Genomic DNA, 17665 nt, shown 5'->3' with positions numbered 1-17665 from the left:
GCCAGAAAACTCGATAAAGATGATGTTAAAGCCTAGAATGTGCGTGTGATAAAAGGGAGAAAATTCCTAAAGTGCTATTACAAGTTTCTCGCAGTTTTCACACAGACCGGCGAATTTATTGTGATAATTTTCAGACCTTTTTTCAGTTGGTATTTTAGTTGTTTTAATACGCTCTGCATTATTTGTTTCCTGATTGAATATTAACGTACTTTCGAAGCGTTAAAATTAGAATAAAGGAGTAAGAATTTACTAGAAGCTTAAGGAGTCTCTGACGTTGAAATTTTATAGTACTACGGTCATACTACAGCCATAGTATTCCATATGCCCATGGAATGACGATTTCGTTCTTTTTTTTTATTGCCTTTGCTTGCAAACGAACTTACGGCCCACCTGATGGTAAGCGGTTACTTTGGCTCATGGATGTCAAGAATGCCAGGGGCACAGCCAAGCCGCTTTCTCTCATATTTTTTTTACAGTACAACGGCCCCCCTTCAAACCGAAACGCATTACTGCTTCACGGCAAAAATAGGCAGGGTGGTAGAGCGTACCCGTGCGGATTCACAAGATGTCCTACCAACAGTAACTATCATAGTAATATATTTACATCATGATTAGCATCAGCTTATAGTCGTCCACTATTGGACATAGGTCTCTCCCAATTTACACCACTAAGTCCGGTCTCCAACTCTTTTCCTATATTCGACCCACTTCAATTGCGTACAACACTTTTTATTGAGAGATTTAGGAGCGCTGTTACAACTGCATACAAATTTGAGTTAACTTTTACGCTATCGAGGACGATAAAAAACTCGCACTAAGCCAGGCCGAAAGTGAATCCATTTTATTGAGTTCATGTACAGAATTTCATCAGGCATTTTAAACAATACATTCCGTGGTACGACTATAATTCTAACGGGTTATTAATTTGTTGTAAATACAACAATAACATAGACAGTTATCGACATTAATCCTCTATAATGAGTCGTTAGTCAACGGAATTTTTCAAAAGGTAAAAACGAGATATTCTAAGATCAAACATTTTCAATATCTCTTAAATCACAATAAGTATAGCAAAAACAAAGGAAGGTTAGAAAATAAGGGCGAAGACGGTGCAAATTGAAATGTCACAACCTAAAAAAGGTCCCTTTGAGAGGCAAGAAGAGGACCGTGATATTTATGACGCGAAGGCATAAGGCACTCTTGATTGCAGAGCTCGGAAATTTATGAGGAAAGCCCTTTCGGTTTAAACGAATTGTATTCGGAGATGAGTTTAAAAGAATCACCTTTAATATTTTTTTCGATTTTCAATAATAATGACAATACTGATACTTGGAATGTAGCGCCAAGGCAACACCAAGGAAGAGAGCTAATTCTTGTTGTTGTTGTTTTTTTTTATTGCTTAGATAGGTGGACGAGCTCGCAGCCCACCTGGTGTTAAGTGGTTACTGGAGTCCATAGACATCTACAACGTAAATGCGCCACCCATCTTGAGATATAAGTTCTAAGATCTCAGTATAGTTACAACGGCTGCTCCACCCTTCAAACCGAAATGCATTACTGTTTCACGGCAGAAATAGGCAGGGCGGTGGTACCTTGTGGTCAGATAGTAACTGGTAAAGAAGATAGTCAGGTAGAAAATATGAATACTTCTTCAGTAGCAGTCAATCCTGATGATGAATTAGAAATCGTCGTGGCCCAAAGGATAAGACGACCAGTGTATTTTTTTTTATTGCCCTTGTAGGCAGACGAGCACACGGCCCACCTGATGGTGAGCGGTTACCGTTGCCCATGGACTTCAGCAATGTCAGGAGCAGAGCCAAACCGCTGCCTACCGTTTAATACTCTCCACAAGCCTTTACTCATTTACTTACTAACGAGCTCGCAACTTCAATTGAATTGTCTCGCTATCACCACCGCTCTTATCAGACGCAGAACTGTATCTTCAGGGGGAATTTAAATTACAATAATTATTATAGCATTCACAATTGCCAGAAACGCTATAAGTAATTTGGAACGTGTGTAATTTCGAAAAGGACTTTTATATGAAATTCGTTTATTAAAATATGGTAATCTAGATTATTTTAAATTCGTTCAAATAATGTACGTAAGTTATTTGCTTTCATTGTTGAATAAAACGTAAAATTTTCTAGCTAAGCAAATTTAATGTAATGTAATGTATAATCCACGGTGAAGGGATAACATCGTGTAATAAAAATTAAACCCGCAAAATTGTAAATTGCGTAATTACTGGTGACCTCTTGTGAGTCCGCACGGGTGGGTAGGTGAGTGAACGAGCTCACAGCCCACCTGGTGTTAAGTAGTTACTGGAGCCCATAAACACCTACGACGTAAATACGCCACCCACCTTGAGATATAAGTTCTAAGATCTCAGTATAGTTACAACGGCTGCCCCACCCTTCAAACCGAAACGCATTACTGCTTCACGCCAGAAATAGGCAGGTTGGTGGTACTTACCCGCGCGGACTCACAAGAGGTCCTACCACCAGTAATCATATAGCATAGCAAACTTATCTTGAAAATGTCGTTAGCGCGATTCATGCCTCTGTCTAATATGCTGTGTTCCATGATGGCTTTTTTTTTTTTTTTTTATTGCTTAGATGTATGGACGAGCTCACAGCCCACCTGGTGTTAAGTGGTTACTGGAGCCCATAGACATCTACAACGTAAATGCGCCACACACCTTGAGATATAGTTCGAAGGTCTCAGTATAGTCACAACGGCTGCCCCACCCTTCAAACCGAAACGCATTACTGCTTCACGGCAGAAATAGGCGGGGCGGTGGTACCTACCCGTGCGGACTCACAAGAGGTCCTACCACCAGTAATTACGCAAATTATAATTTTTGCGGGTTTGATTTTTATTGCACGATGTTATTCCTTCACCGTGAAAGTCAATCGTGAACATTTGTTGAGTACGTATTTCATTAGAAAAATTGGTACCCGCCAGCGAGATTCGAACACCAGTGCATCGCTCGAAACGAATGCACCGGACGTCTTATCCTTTAGGCCACGACGACTTGAGGCTACCACTACAACATTATAATAGGATCACAATATGGTTTTTTTTAAAAAAGTCGATAATCGGGGCGTCAGCGACTCTTCTCTGTTTCATTATCGACCTTCGCTGGCTAAATTTTGGGACCTTTAATGAAATCAAAAATAAAATTTTAGTATATTTTTTTAAAATTCTTAACATCTTTTTCTTTCTGCCAGTATCCTTGTCCGTGTATTTAAATTTGAATGGCGCAGCATGTCCAATTTTTCCACTCAGCCTATTATACGTCATATTCCTGGTGAAAACTCAATACATCCAAGTCTTTTTAAGACGTTCCCTCCTCGCGTTATCGTCTATTTGCATACCCAGGGTATTTTTGACCACATAACCATATTTCTCTAATTCTTAACATTTATAATTCCGAATTGAAATATGAGAGAGATCTTTCAAATATCAGCTAAGCAGTAGTCCTTGAACCAATCGAATAAAAGTTTTTATTACGAAGAATAGAAAAACATCAAAGAAAATACAATTTTAAATCCAACAAAATGTACATAAGATTTACGATTGAACGAACGAAGCAAAACGGAGTAAATATTCCAAGCTCTTTACTCGAGGGAGCTTCAAAGAAACTGAACTTTAATTTTATTTAAAGCTTGAAGAACAAGTTTTTGACTTTATTGTCTGCCTTATTGGTACTTTTAATCTTTACGAAGTCGTGAAACTAATTCTCGGTTTCCATAACATAAGTTGAAACGGGCCGAATCTGATTAGACAGAAATACTATTTACATAGGTAGTTTATTTCATCCATACTACCTGGAGCCACTGCGTTCATCCACCGTACGTTTCCAGAGATCTTTTTGCCACGTACCATCCGGCTTTGGAATAAGCTCCCCTCCACGGTGTTTCCCGAGCGCTATGACTTGTCCTTCTTCAAACGAGGCTTGTGGAGAGTACTCAATGGTAGGCAGCGGCTTGGCTCTGCCCCTGGCATTGCTGAAGTCCATGGGCGACGGTAACCACTCACTATCAGGTGGGCCGTATGCTCGCCTGCCTATGAGGGCAATAAAAAATATATTTGATTCTAAATGTTTCGTTGCCAATTAATCCACAGCAGATGTGAATGTTCGTTCGCGGCTCGGTAATCTTACTATAGTATAGACTTACTGGTGGTAGAACCTGTTGTGAGTCCGCGCGGGTAGGTACCACCGCCCTGCCTATTTCTGCCGTGAAGCAGTAATGCGTTTCGCTTTGAAGGGTGGGGCAGCCGTTGTAACTATACTGAGACGTTACAACTTATATCTCGGGGTGGGTGGCGCATTTGCGTTGTGGATGTCTATGGGCTCCAGTAACCACTTAACACCAGGTGGGCTGTGAGCTCATCCAAAGGGAAAAAAAAGATTTAGTATAGACTTTGGTACTTTGGATCCCCAATCCCCAATTGTTGGTATATGCTTTGGATCCCGGATCCCTAATTTATACGTTTGAAACTTTATCGAATTTCGGTAATTTTTAAATTCGTTTGAAAACAGACTCCAACCACTCTCCAAACTTTAAATCGTTGCTGTTCATGGCTATCAATAAATAAGGACACTGCCTAGTTGCTGCCTAACACAAAATCCTTATAACATTCAACAAAATCACAATTTTCTGTAAAAAAAACCGAGCCTTTATACCCAATATTATAGCTCTCATCACTCTCAATGAGCTTTGAAATCAGTAAACGAAATCTTTTGAAGTCTTTTCGATGTAGGGCATAGGTGTAATTTATACGCACGCACAAAATCAATTCCCTAGTGTTCTAAGCCACGATTCTCGAGTAAAAGAGGTCTTTCGCATTATACAAAGCTAAAACGTCCTACACTTTGATATTAAATATACCAATAATTCTAGGAAAAAGTATCCACATGTGAACAGTAAGTTATTGTTGAAAGACTCACCGAAATAGCGCTAGAGTAGGAAGTGGATTGTATATGAATAAGCCAGTTTTAAACAGAGAGAAGTGTGGTAATTTACGGCACTGTTTATAAAATCTTTCCACTTGCTGCCGTGGCGCCACCTTAATTGGCTGGCTCCCTTACAGCGGACAGCGGTTTGGCTACGGTAAACACTGGCTTGGCTACGTTAGGCAGCGGCTTGGCTATGGTAGGCAGCGGCTTGGCTCCGGTAGGCAGTGGCTTAGCTACGGTAGGCAGCGGATTGGCTACGGTAGGCAGCGACTTGGCTTTATGGTAGGCAGCAAGCACTTTAAAACTCTCAATTCGCTTCTTCCGCTTCGCTTCAGGTGATCCGTTCGCTGTTTCGCTTCGAGTAGTTCCGATTACTAACTGACTGCGTGCCATCTCTGCAACGCTTTTATAAACGATTTCTAGTATTATCGAGAACATTCCACACATTTCTAGTATTGTGTTTATATCGCTATCTGACAATAGATGGCGTTGTGCTTCTCGAGCGTTCTAGATACTACTAGATCCTTCGATATTCGTTCGACTATTCGGCGATAGATGGCGTTACTCTTACCGGTGTAACATACATAATATTAACACAATATAAAATATAAAAAACTCAAATAAATAGAAACCTACTCCCGATCCACTAATGGTGCTTTTAGGTACCTCAAGCACCGGTCATCGTTCTCGTCGAACCCGTCGCTTGCGACGAAGGGCTCGACGAGTAAATTAACCCTCAGACACAGCCTACTGAGTTTCTCGCCGGATCTTCTCAGTGGGTCGCGTTTCAGATCCGGTGGTAGATTCTGCGAAGCACGGCTCTTGCTAGGGTTAGCGTTAGCAACATCGTCAGGTTTGAGCGCCGTGAGCTCACCCACTAGTTAAGGTTACGCGGATATAGCCTCTCAAGGCTCTCAGCAGAGTTGGTAGGTTTCTTTTTTTATCCTACCTAATAGGATAAAAAAAGAAACCTACCAACTCTTCAGAACGGCAGCCTCAAAATTCAGATTAATCAGTCATACTGATGACGAACTGAAACGGATGTTTAGTAGATTGTAGTAATCTTAAGCTCAGCTTTACTAATCATGATGTTCTATTGTACAGATAACGGTCTTCAGGATTCAAGAGCGTGCAGAAGGTGGAGAAGTCCAAGAGCTTGATCAGGTCATACTGACGGCGTTGTTCCGGGCCCAGCATCTGACTCCAAGTGAACAGTTGTCTTTAGCCCTCACTTGGAACCGGGTCGACATCGCCAGATCCGAGATCTTCGTTTACGGACAGGAATGGCCTCCAGGTATCTCTTTAACTTCATTATCATCATCATCAGCCTATAGCAGTCCACTGCTGGACATAGGCCTCTCCAATTGTTCGCCACTAAGCACGATCCTCGGCTTCTCTCATCCAGTTCCTGCCGACCACCCTGCACTTCTTTAACTCCTGCATTTCTTTAAATTACCACTTAATTACTGTTGTAATTAACACATTTCACTGTGACCGTTGCTAAATATTTGAATTCCAACTTTTTTTTTTTGTAAGTACCCATCCGCGCGCCAATTTTGATATGAGAATGCACTGAACAATTCAAGTAAACGTCCAAATGAAAAATTCACTTATTGGAAATATTCATTATATGGTATAGTTGGCTTATCGTAGCTTACTAGTTAATCCAATAATGAATTTGTTAGTACGTATGTAATTCGTAAATTTTGTAGTTTCGTTGTATTAAATCCTAAAACGCCATTTTTTTAGCTCATCCACATTTTAGCTTGTCGCTTACAACTGCAATTGAAATGACTCATAACGTGTGATTTTAACAAATATAATCCATATTACATTATTAAATTAGAAATTTCTGGAGCTTCGTTATGATTTTAATAGTCGTACAAAAATCACAATTTATCAAAATAACTGCATAAATTTCGTAAAATTCTCGCTTTCAGATCCTTTATACTAACTTTGACGTTAGTGTAAATAATCAATCTTCTCTCTTTATTTGTAACTTGATTTAGGTTCGATTTGAAGTATTCGATTTTTTAATGCTTTCTTTTAAATTACTTTTTTGTCAATTTTCAAGTCATATATTTCAGTTATTATTTTTTTTGCCCTATCTACACGTGCGTTGTATTAATATTGGAAACTGGTTTGGTTTTTGTTTACAACAAAATGTTACTGTTCGTTTCCCAAATAAATAAATCATATAGATAGCGCCATTATAAGTGAATTCAAGGACTTCATTATTTACACGCGAACTTATACCGGGGCAATTGCCCGCACACATTTCGATTACGTCCAATCCATTTTCACTACATTTTCCACGTAACTTCCCGACTCAATGCGCGAACTGTCACGGCTGAGCTACGCAATCCTTCGAACCGGATTATTCCGGATCCGCGGCCGGAAACCGTCAGGTGTCGTTTAAAAGGTTCTTTGAGGAACCCGGCTATATCCGGACTGTATCCGGGCTGTCGGTTAACGGATTACGTGAGGCCGTCTTTGGTTTTATCAGATTGTAGACATTTTCGTAAGTATCGATTATTCAAAAGGCAAATACAAAAAAAAAACTTACAAAGCTTGACTAGCATTCGAAAAGTGCCCAAATGAATTGTTTGAAACGATCCCACCATCTACCAACGCGCTCCTTGAAACTGCAGCGGAGTTCACCTGTACTACTTAAAACCTTTGCGTGCTTCCAAAGTGCGATCATTTCTGCCACGTTCCATTCGACTTCGGAATGAATATCCCTCCACGGTGTTTCCTAAGCGACACGTCTTTTTTAAATAGGTTTGTGGAGAGTAGTCAGCGGTTGACCGAGTCTCTGGTATTGCCAACGTCCTTGAGCGGTAACCAATCATCATCAGATAGACTCGTATCTGCCTAAAAGATGCTATTGACAAAAAACTATGAGCAATGAAAACCTTATTGTTTTTCAGTTTCATTGGCTTTTTTTTGGTAAAACATTAATGTGGGTAATTGTTAGAAACATCGGCTTAAATTAGTCAGGTACTTCCGGACTTCGTAAAGGTTTTTACGTGTAAAATACCAATTAACAATCAATCAAGTTGACTTTTTAACCGATAAATTTGGCACTAACCCCAAGTCGAAGAAATCGTGAGAACTGAACATATTCACATATAACATACTTCAAATCGTCAAAACTGGCCTAACTTCGTGCTACGACAGAGCCAAGCCGGTGGAGGCGCGTAGATGCCATCACATTTATCAACCAGCCTTTTTGAAGAGCGGTGCCTCCGTCCTAAGAACTGTCATTCGTTTTCGTTTGCTAACGTCAAGAGAAGATTTCTAAATTGTCCTAAAACAACAAACGTGATTAGTGCACTCAATGTTTCTCTTAGCTCGATCACCCTATTCGCCCCTATGATGTCTGACGATGGTGGTAATAATTGTTGCTTCTCCGATATATATATTCAGGTTTGTTTGCGCATTGGCTCACGTTCGGCCGTAGTTCACGTCAAACGCAAAACCTAGAACAAATATAAGCTTAGCGGTCCGCTACGCTAGTGTTAGCAAACTCTCTCACGTTGAGCCCGTGAGCTCACCTACTCGTCCCAGCGTAGCTGAAATAGCCCCTTAGGCTACCAACGAATATGTAGGGGAGAAAAGGTCCGCTACCACGAAAACTGTGAACCTAACCCGAGAATAAACTTCAAAATTATTACTTTTTTTATTTTATTTTTTTATTGCTTAGATTGGTGGACGAGCTCACATCCCACCTGGTGTTAAGTTTTTTTATTGCTTAAATCGGTGGACGAGATCACATCCCACCTGGTGTTAAGTGGTTACTGGAGCCCATACACATCTACGACGTAAATGCGCCACCCACCTTGAGATATAAGTTCTAAGGTCTCGAGTATAGTTATTTTCTACAAACATATAGTACAAACAAAATAATAATAAGACGCTAAGAAATTCGCTGCAGGGATTAAAGGCTTAAACATGTTAAGCCCTGTACTGCCTGATTAAAGAAGGCAGTGACACTCATCACTAAAATTTTAACCTATAGACACAGCCCACTGAGTTTCTCGCCGGATCTTCTCAGTGGGTCGCGTTTCCGATCCGGTGGTAGATTCTGCGAAGCACTGCTCTTACTAGGGCTAGTGTTAGTCCTCGTCTCCAACGTCAACGTCCTCAGGTTAAAGCCCCATAAGTTCATATACTCGTTCTGCGAATCTATTATAATCTCACGAGGTTACTAGAATAGGAAGAAAAAAAAACTAAAATATGTATTTCTAAATAACGCTAATATGATGCGACGGATAGAGGATACTAATTAATATATATTTCTTACTAGCTGACCCGGCAGACTTCGTAGTGCCTCAATCGATAAATAAAAGACCCAAACTTTTGTATAAAATAAACTTAAAACAAACAAAAGGAATCCGTCCGACGGATCAAAAGGAAAACAAAATTGTTATTTTTATTTCATTCCGAGCATTTTCTTAATTATCTACCTTTTAAATCTTCTTTGGACTTCCACAAATAATTCAAGACCAAAATTAGCCAAATCGAGTTTTGGCGAGACTAACGAACAGTAATTCATTTTTATATATATAGATTATGATGCAATTGATCTCTTCTTCTTCTTCGTAACTTCATTTAAGTAAATGTCCTAACCTAATTTTAATTACTTATTTGAGTATTTAAATTCGTAGTCTACTGCCTTATGTTTAAAAAAGTTATATATATTTCAAAGTTTAGGTTTAGCGTAGGTCTGTAGTCAATGCGGTCTATAGTCAACTAAAGGATAAGACGGCCGGTGTACCTACTCGCATAAGGCTATGCGACGAAATCTCATTTCAAATAAAATCCTACGGGCAGGTGCCAATTTTTCTTATAAAACACGTGCTTAGACGATACTGGTGCTCCCCCAGTAGTCCAAATTCGACTATAATTATTGAAATTATAAGTTTGAACATATTATTATTGGTTCTATTGTCAGAGACTATTATACTACTTTAATCACTGATTTCCTCAAGGCTACACTATAGCCAAATAGTATTAAAGACAAACAATATTTGAAGTCGTCGTGGACTAAAGGATATGATGTCCGGTGCATTCGTGCTGAGCGATGCACCGGTGTTCGGATACCAGGCGGGTACCAATTTTTCTAATGAAATACGTACTCAACAAATGTTCACGATTGACTTTCACAGTGTAATAAAAAATCAAACCCGCAAAATTATAATTTGCGTAATTACTGGTGTTAGGACGTTTTGTGAGTTCGCACGGGTAGGTACCACCACCCTGCCTATTTCTGCCGTGAAGTAGTAATGCGTTTCGGTTTGAAGGGTGGGGCAGCCGGTACTATAAAGACAGAAACCTTATAACTCATATCTCAAGGTAGGTGGCGGGATTTACATTAAAGATGTTTATGCGCTCCGGTAACCACTTAAAACCAGGTGGGCCGTGAGCTCGTCCATTCATCTAAGCAATAAAAAAAAGCTACTGAATCGACGCTGAACCGTGACCCTGTTTACTCATCTATGTAATAAAAAAGCAAAAAAGAAAATTGCTTTAATTATTACGGCAACCCCAAAAGGTACATATAAAATCAACAGGTAAGCTAACGGAGGTGGGTCACTGGACGGCCGCGACCAAAAGGCTGCCCACTCAATTTACCTCGTGTTTGCTTTTCCCTCCCTCTACTGATGCTATGCTAACAATTACTCGCCACGAACCTGTCGATACAATACAATTGTTTACTATTAGAGGTCCCGCAATAGTCGAAATTCGACTATAATTATAATTAATTGGAATTGTAAATTTGTACACTATTATGATTGTATTTTATACTTCTATAATCACAAATTTCGCCAAGGCTACACTATAAAAAATATTAATAAAGACAAACAATATTTAATCTATTCTCAATTTGACAACAGACGTCAAGAACAAAAGTTTGACAATAAATAGTATGCATGCGTGTGTGCGTCAAATACATGATATGTAGTGTGTGTAATGTTTTCTTTATTGATTTAATGTATCTTTTATGCATTATTTAAAAAAAAATATTAGCATTGCGCACTTCTTCTCTATATTCTCTACAAGTGTGTAAAATTTCATACTCCTCCGTCCGCGCAATTTTCTTAAAAAGGGATACAAAGTTTTTGCTTCACGTATTAATATATAGATTACAATTGCATATGCAATTTCGAAAAGGGCACATGTCGCATATTTTGTCAAATACGTTTATTTATATACATGTAGTTTTGAGGCTTACCTACACTCATTTTATAATAATTCCAGTAGTTTTCAATTGCTAATTAACACTAAAATATATCACAAAAGTTAATATTTTAAATTTAACACTGCTTTAGAAAATAATCAGTGTTTTTCATTTCCTGAACATTTTACATTTTCAGAGATGTGCCCTTTTCGAAATTGCATATTCAATTATTACCAAGGTAATTTCATACTTTACGTTATATCATTTAGAATTCAATATAACTTAACTGGCTAAGAAAATTAGAAAACATACTTTTAGAGTTAAAATATGTACGTGATAAGTATGTTGAGATTTAGTAAGCTACACCCTTGTCATCGGAAAGACTATCTATTAATTATGAACGTTTTATCATTTCATGGAATCATTTGAAATCGAACACAAATCCCAAAGTCCGAAAACCGTTTCACAAAGAAAACATCTTAAACCAGTTTCAATTATAAACTTATTACTTGTGCTAATAAATAACAAATTGAAATAGCTCTTAGGAAGGGAAATCTCTGTAAGGAAATTCTCTAGAAATCTTTCGAGGTTGTTTGTTATAATTATTTATACAATCTAATTAATGGAAAGCCCCGTGTGATCTTGCACGGGTAGATACCACCACCCTCTCTATTTCTGACCTGAAGCTACTGCTTTATTATGCTTAGCGGTATAAAACAGCGAGGGAGAAGTAGTCCCAGAGAATTGACTACGTCTCTTTGAGAACTCGTGTCGCAAGGTACGTGACGGCGTTTACCTTGGTGATGTCTATGGGCTCCGGTAACCACTTAACATCAGGTGGACCAGGAGCTCGTTTAGCTGTCTAAGCTACACAAAAAATATATGATATTGAAAAAGTCTTAAGGTCTCAGTATAGTTACAAAGGCCGCCCCACCCTTTAAACCGAAACGCATTACTGCTTCACGGCAGAAACAGGCGGGGTGGTGGTACCTACCCGAGACTGCGGGGTGGTGGTACCTACCCGGGACTGCGGGCGGACCGGGTGGTGCGGACTCACAAGAGGTCCTACCACCAGTAAATAGTCTTTTTAGGACGTCCCCTTCTCACATTACTACCGTCTACTGAAACCGGCTACCACTACTAATTTGTCCGTCACTCAAAACTCTACACTTTTCATCATGACGCTCCAAGTTAATTTAAATTTTGATGTCCTTAGTTAAGGGTAATGGGACATACAAATTTACGGGCTGGTATCCAGGGGTAGAATGTGAATGCCATCCCACCCTTCAAACTGGAATGTTTTCGCCGCAGAAATGAGCACGATATCCGTACATATTGCGCTGATTCACGATAAGCCCTAAAACCAATACCTAACTGCGATCGTAGCGTGCTAGAATAGAACTCTGACAATAAGAAGATTTTTGTGTGTTCTGTCCGCAGTGAATACTTTATGACATCCACGAGAGTCTGTGACACCCACAGAGACACACTGGGCTTGTATGCACATTTTAATAACACTTCTAACACTTCCAATCCTCTTCACTTTCGCAGGGTTGATGCAAACTCATAACTTCATCCAATTGACGGGACCTGCCACTTAGGGCCTAAACATTTTAACATTGTAACCCTCATATAGCTGTCATTTTAGGTCTGTACTGATCACGTACAAAATAAGTGACATAATAGCACCGAAGGCTTCTGAATAAAACATCTCACGTATTTCGGGTTCCTCGATATTATAAGCTTAGCTAACTTGTCTTTATAATCCACGGAACCATCACGTGCTAGGTTCAAGGTTATTAAAATTTGGAATCGTAATGATTGTTATCGGCTATTCCATAAAACTAGTTTCCTACTTAACGTATACAACGTATTTGGTAGGCAGCTACTTGGCTCTGCCCCTGGCATTGCTGAATTCCATGGGCGACGGTAACCACTCACCATCATGTGGGCCGTGTGCTCGTCTGCCTATAAGGGCAATTAAAAAAAACTCTTTGAACTCAACTGCTAATGAATGTATTCAAATTTATTAAACAGGCGCCCTAGACGAAGCCATGATGCAAGCCCTGGAGCACGATAGGATCGACTTCGTTAAGCTTCTCCTCGAGAACGGCGTGTCCATGAGGAAATTCCTCACGATTCCTAGACTTGAAGAACTTTACAACACGAAGAGCGGGCCTAGTAACACCTTGAGGTACATCTTAAGGGACGTGAGGCCTCATCTGCCCAAAGGCTACGTGTACACGCTTCACGACATCGGTTTGGTGATCAACAAACTCATTGGCGGAGCTTATAGGTAAAGTACTTTTTTGGTAATAAATTAACTAGTATTTTAATGCAAACTCATCATCATCAGCCATAGTAGTCCACGGCTGGACATAATCCTCTGTAATTGCTCGCCACGCCACGATTCTTGGCTCCTCTCAAATTACTGCAGAGCAAATTTCAATACAAGTGAGACTGCTAAGAGGGTCTTCCACTTTTGGACTTCTGAAGTTGGCTGAGAGCGAACGTTACAGTTTTAGAAGTTTTTCTAATCACATAATAACATGTTGTACGTGAGCATATTCTTATGTGGGGTTCGGGATAAATAAAAATTATATCGAATTATAAGTTAACACTGTATTAGCACTTATAACACTTAAAATGCTTCACAAACACTTTAAAATTCTCAATTCGCTTCTTCCGCTTCGCTTCAGGTGATCCGTTCGCTGTTTCGGTTCGAGTAGTTCCGATTACGAACTGACTGCGTGCCATCTCTGCAACGTTTTGATAGCCGATACCACATCCCTAGAATTATCGAGAATATTCCACACATTTCGAGTATTGTGTTTCCGCTATCTGACAATAGATGGCGTTGTACTTCTCGAGCGTTCTATGTGCTACTAGATCCTTCGATATTCGTTCGACTATTCGGCGATAGATGGCGTTACTCTTATCGGAGTAACAATATCTATAAACAAACATCAAAGTTATCAAATCATGTGTAAAATCCACACAAAAACAATTTTCAGTATCAAAACCCAGCGTTACTCTTAAATACCAGTTATTAGATAGTTCATATATCACAGGTGCTACTACACACGTCGGAAGTTTCGACCGATCTACGCAAAGGTGATGAACAAAAGCGTCAATGTACATCGCAACAGTGCGTCCTTCACCAGGCATAACGCTGGAGGCCTGTCGCTCATCACCGGGTTCATGCCGGTCACCAGTGAAATGGCGCTTTTCGATTATCCTTTCAACGAGCTTTTAGTGAGTAATAATAATCTCATTGAATTCAAAAACACTTTTACGATTTGCATACGAGGGAAACTGATACATTAAATTGTTTGCTAAGCTCTAAGCATGAATAGTGTCACTTTGATAAATAATTACTTAGTAAAGACTCATTCTTTGGCGAAAGTATTTTGTAAACTTACCTTCGTAATTTTTCTGGTCAAAACAAAATAAACCTAAGATAATTTTTCAATTTCCTATTCATAAAATATTTTTTTACTCATATCCCTTTTTTAAATAATATTTCATGTAGTCTTTAGAGATCGCTCTAAGTGATGAGACCGCCATTTGTACTTTTTATTTATTTAATGTTTTGCATTGTTTCTTTTGTTCGTGTGCAATTAAGAATACTTTCTCTCTCTCTCACACTCTCTTTTTTTATTATTTTTAATGCATAGATAGGTGGACAAGCTCATAGCCGACCTGCTGTTAAGTGGTTACCGGAGCCTATAGACATCTGTAACGTAAACGCCGTCACCCTTTTAGACTGGTGGTAGGACCTCCTGTGAGTCCGCGCGGCTAGGTACCACCGCCCTGCCTATTTCTGCCGTGAAGCAGTAATGCGTTTCGGTTTGAAGGGTGGAGCAGCCGTTGTAACTATACTGAGATCTTAGAACTTATATCTCAAGGTGGGTGGCGCATTTACGTTGTAGATGTCCATGGGCTCCAGTAACCACTTAACACCAGGTGGGCTGTGAGCTCGTCCACCCACCTAAGCTATAAAAAAAAACCACCTTGAGATATGAGTTCCAAGGTCTCAGTATGGTTACAACAGTATAGTCACAGAGTTATTCAATTTACATTTACAATCCAATAGTAGGAATCAAACTCCGTTGGGTCTTTTAGATGTGGGCAGTCCTAACGAAGAGACATCAAATGGCGCTCCTCATGTGGACACATGGCGAGGAGTCGCTTGCGAAATCGCTCATAGCATGCAAGCTGTACAAGGCCATGGCCCACGAGGCAGCCGAGGATGATATGGAGACTGAAGTTTATGAAGAGCTAAGGCACTACGGCAAAGAATTTGAGAATAAGGGTAAGATAAGTTATCGATTCGTCAAAACAACTTTTAGTAGCACACTAATTTTGTTATTTTTTTTATTGCATACATGTGTGGACCAGCTTATAGCCCACCTGGTGTTACGTGGTTACCGGAGCTCACAAACACCTACAATGTAAATGCCACCATCCACCTTGAGATATGAGTTTTAAGGTCTCAGTATAGTATAACGGCTGCCCCACCCTTCAAATCGAAACGCTACTGCTTCACGGCAGAAATAAGCACGGTAGTGGTATCTACACGTGCGGTCTCACGAAAGGTCCAACCACCAGTAATTACGCAAATTAAAATTTTGTGGGTTCGATTTTTATTGCACGATGTTATTCCTTCGTCGTGGAAGTCAATCGTGAACATTTGTTGAGTACGTATTTCATTAGAAAAATTGGTACCCGCCTGCGGGATTCGAAAACCGGTGCATCGTTCGAAACGAATGCACCGGACGTCTTATCCTTTAGGCCACGACGACTTCAAATTACCCAACATTTGCAGAACTGTTGATAGAACATCTTGTGGTAAACTCGCACGGGCGGGTAGCATCACCCTGGCTGGATCTGGCGCGAAGCAATCGTGCATTTGGGTCTGATTTGAAGGAGCTAAGAACCATAATACAATATAATTGAGGTCTTCATGTTTGAATTCCTTGGTGATATTCATGTCTAGTCCTGGAGCTTTTGCGGAAGCTCTTTTACTAGACGTAGAAAATGAACTGAACATATTAAAGTAGTAAGCTACCTATAAAATCACCATCGACAACAAAAACAAATATTACAGCTATACAAGAGTTTTTTTTTATTGCTTAGATTGGTGGACGAGCTCACAGCCCACCTGGTGTTAAGTGGTTACTAGGCCCATAGATTATCTACAACGTAAATGCGCCACCCACCTTGAGATATAAGTTCTAAGGTCTCAGTATAGTTACAACGGCTGCCCCGCCCTTCGAACCGAAACGCATAAAGATAAAAATATCAAATAACAATGCAATAATCCAAGAGAGGCTTAAAGCGTTTATTCTAGTCGTCTGGTGTAGTGGTAAGTGACATGGTCACTACATAAGGGGGTCGCGGGTTCGAATCCCGCCAAGGGAAGATATTTGTATGATATATTTCCAGGGTTATGGATGTATATTAAATATATGTATGTGTATAATAAAAATCTTATATTTATTTCCGTTATCTGGTACTTGTAACACAAGTTCTTTACGAACTTATCACGGGACCAGTTAACGTGGCGTGATTGTTAGTAAATATTTATTATTTATATATAAAAAAAAAATCTTCAAGTTTCATCTAAAATTCGTTTAGGTTTTTTTTTTTGCAGTAGACAGTTCGATAATCTTGTATGTCAAAATAAAATAATTATTTCAATCACTCAAAATAAAACCTTCATTTCACTTTAAATTGTTTTCATGGTAACAGTTGGATAAAACCGTCCAGTTATCTACCGAACTCTCATTTACATTAACGCCACTGAGATATCATTATCACTTTTGACAATCAACAACAAAAAGCTTTGTTTACGTTGACAACTTAATCTAGATAATTAAAAGTAACAGTAAAACTAGGGTTGCCACCTGAAGAATATTTTCAAATTATAGATTTTAGAGTCTGTACTGTTATATAATATTAAATCTTACTATCCTACTAATATTATAAACGCTAAAATTTGTAAGAATGTATGGATGTATGTTTGTTAGTCTTTGACGCAAAAGCTACTACATGGATTTTAATGGAACTTTACAATAATATAGCCGACACATCAGAATAACACATAGACTATAATGTATAAAGATACAGTGTGAACCAAAATATAAAGATTGGTGTCAAGTAAACAGGAAAAAAATTGCCATCTCATTTTTATAATAAACTAGCGACTCGCCCTCGCTTCGCTTCGGAAACATTAGAACACACATGAAACCAAAATAAAAAAAATAAAAAATAAAGTAGCCTATGTTCATCAGGGACAATGTCGGCTTCTAATGGAAAAAGAATTTTTCAAATCGGTCCAGTAGTTTCGGAGCCTATTCGAAACAAACAAACAAACAAATCTTTCCTCTTTATAATATTAGTATAGATAAATAAATTGCATTTCTCGAAGCGAAGCCGGGGCGGGTCGCCAGTAGTCTAAATAATTATAGGACGCATTTTAATTTAGTTGCATCGATTTTAAAAATGCAAAG

At 39.2% G+C, this 17665-nt stretch overlaps 1 protein-coding gene across 9 annotated transcripts in view; it reads left to right on the top strand.

Moving 5' to 3' along the window:
• The window catches only part of LOC101738592 (transient receptor potential cation channel trpm), a 285363-nt gene that overhangs the window by 227432 nt on the left and 40266 nt on the right, over nucleotides 1-17665 (top strand). For all 9 annotated transcript variants that reach the window (XM_062673892.1, XM_062673890.1, XM_021352814.3 and 6 more), the window contains 4 exons: nucleotides 6071-6260; nucleotides 13188-13446; nucleotides 14222-14405; nucleotides 15276-15465. In XM_062673892.1, coding sequence (XP_062529876.1) covers nucleotides 6071-6260; nucleotides 13188-13446; nucleotides 14222-14405; nucleotides 15276-15465 — 823 coding nt within the window. The remainder of the gene's footprint in view (nucleotides 1-6070; nucleotides 6261-13187; nucleotides 13447-14221; nucleotides 14406-15275; nucleotides 15466-17665) is intronic.

This window comes from Bombyx mori, chromosome 19 (assembly GCF_030269925.1).
Source record: "Bombyx mori chromosome 19, ASM3026992v2".
In the NCBI taxonomy this organism is placed as follows: domain Eukaryota; kingdom Metazoa; phylum Arthropoda; class Insecta; order Lepidoptera; family Bombycidae; genus Bombyx; species Bombyx mori.
The sequence above is the reverse complement of the archived record's forward strand: the minus strand, read 5'-3'. Positions and strand labels throughout refer to the sequence as shown.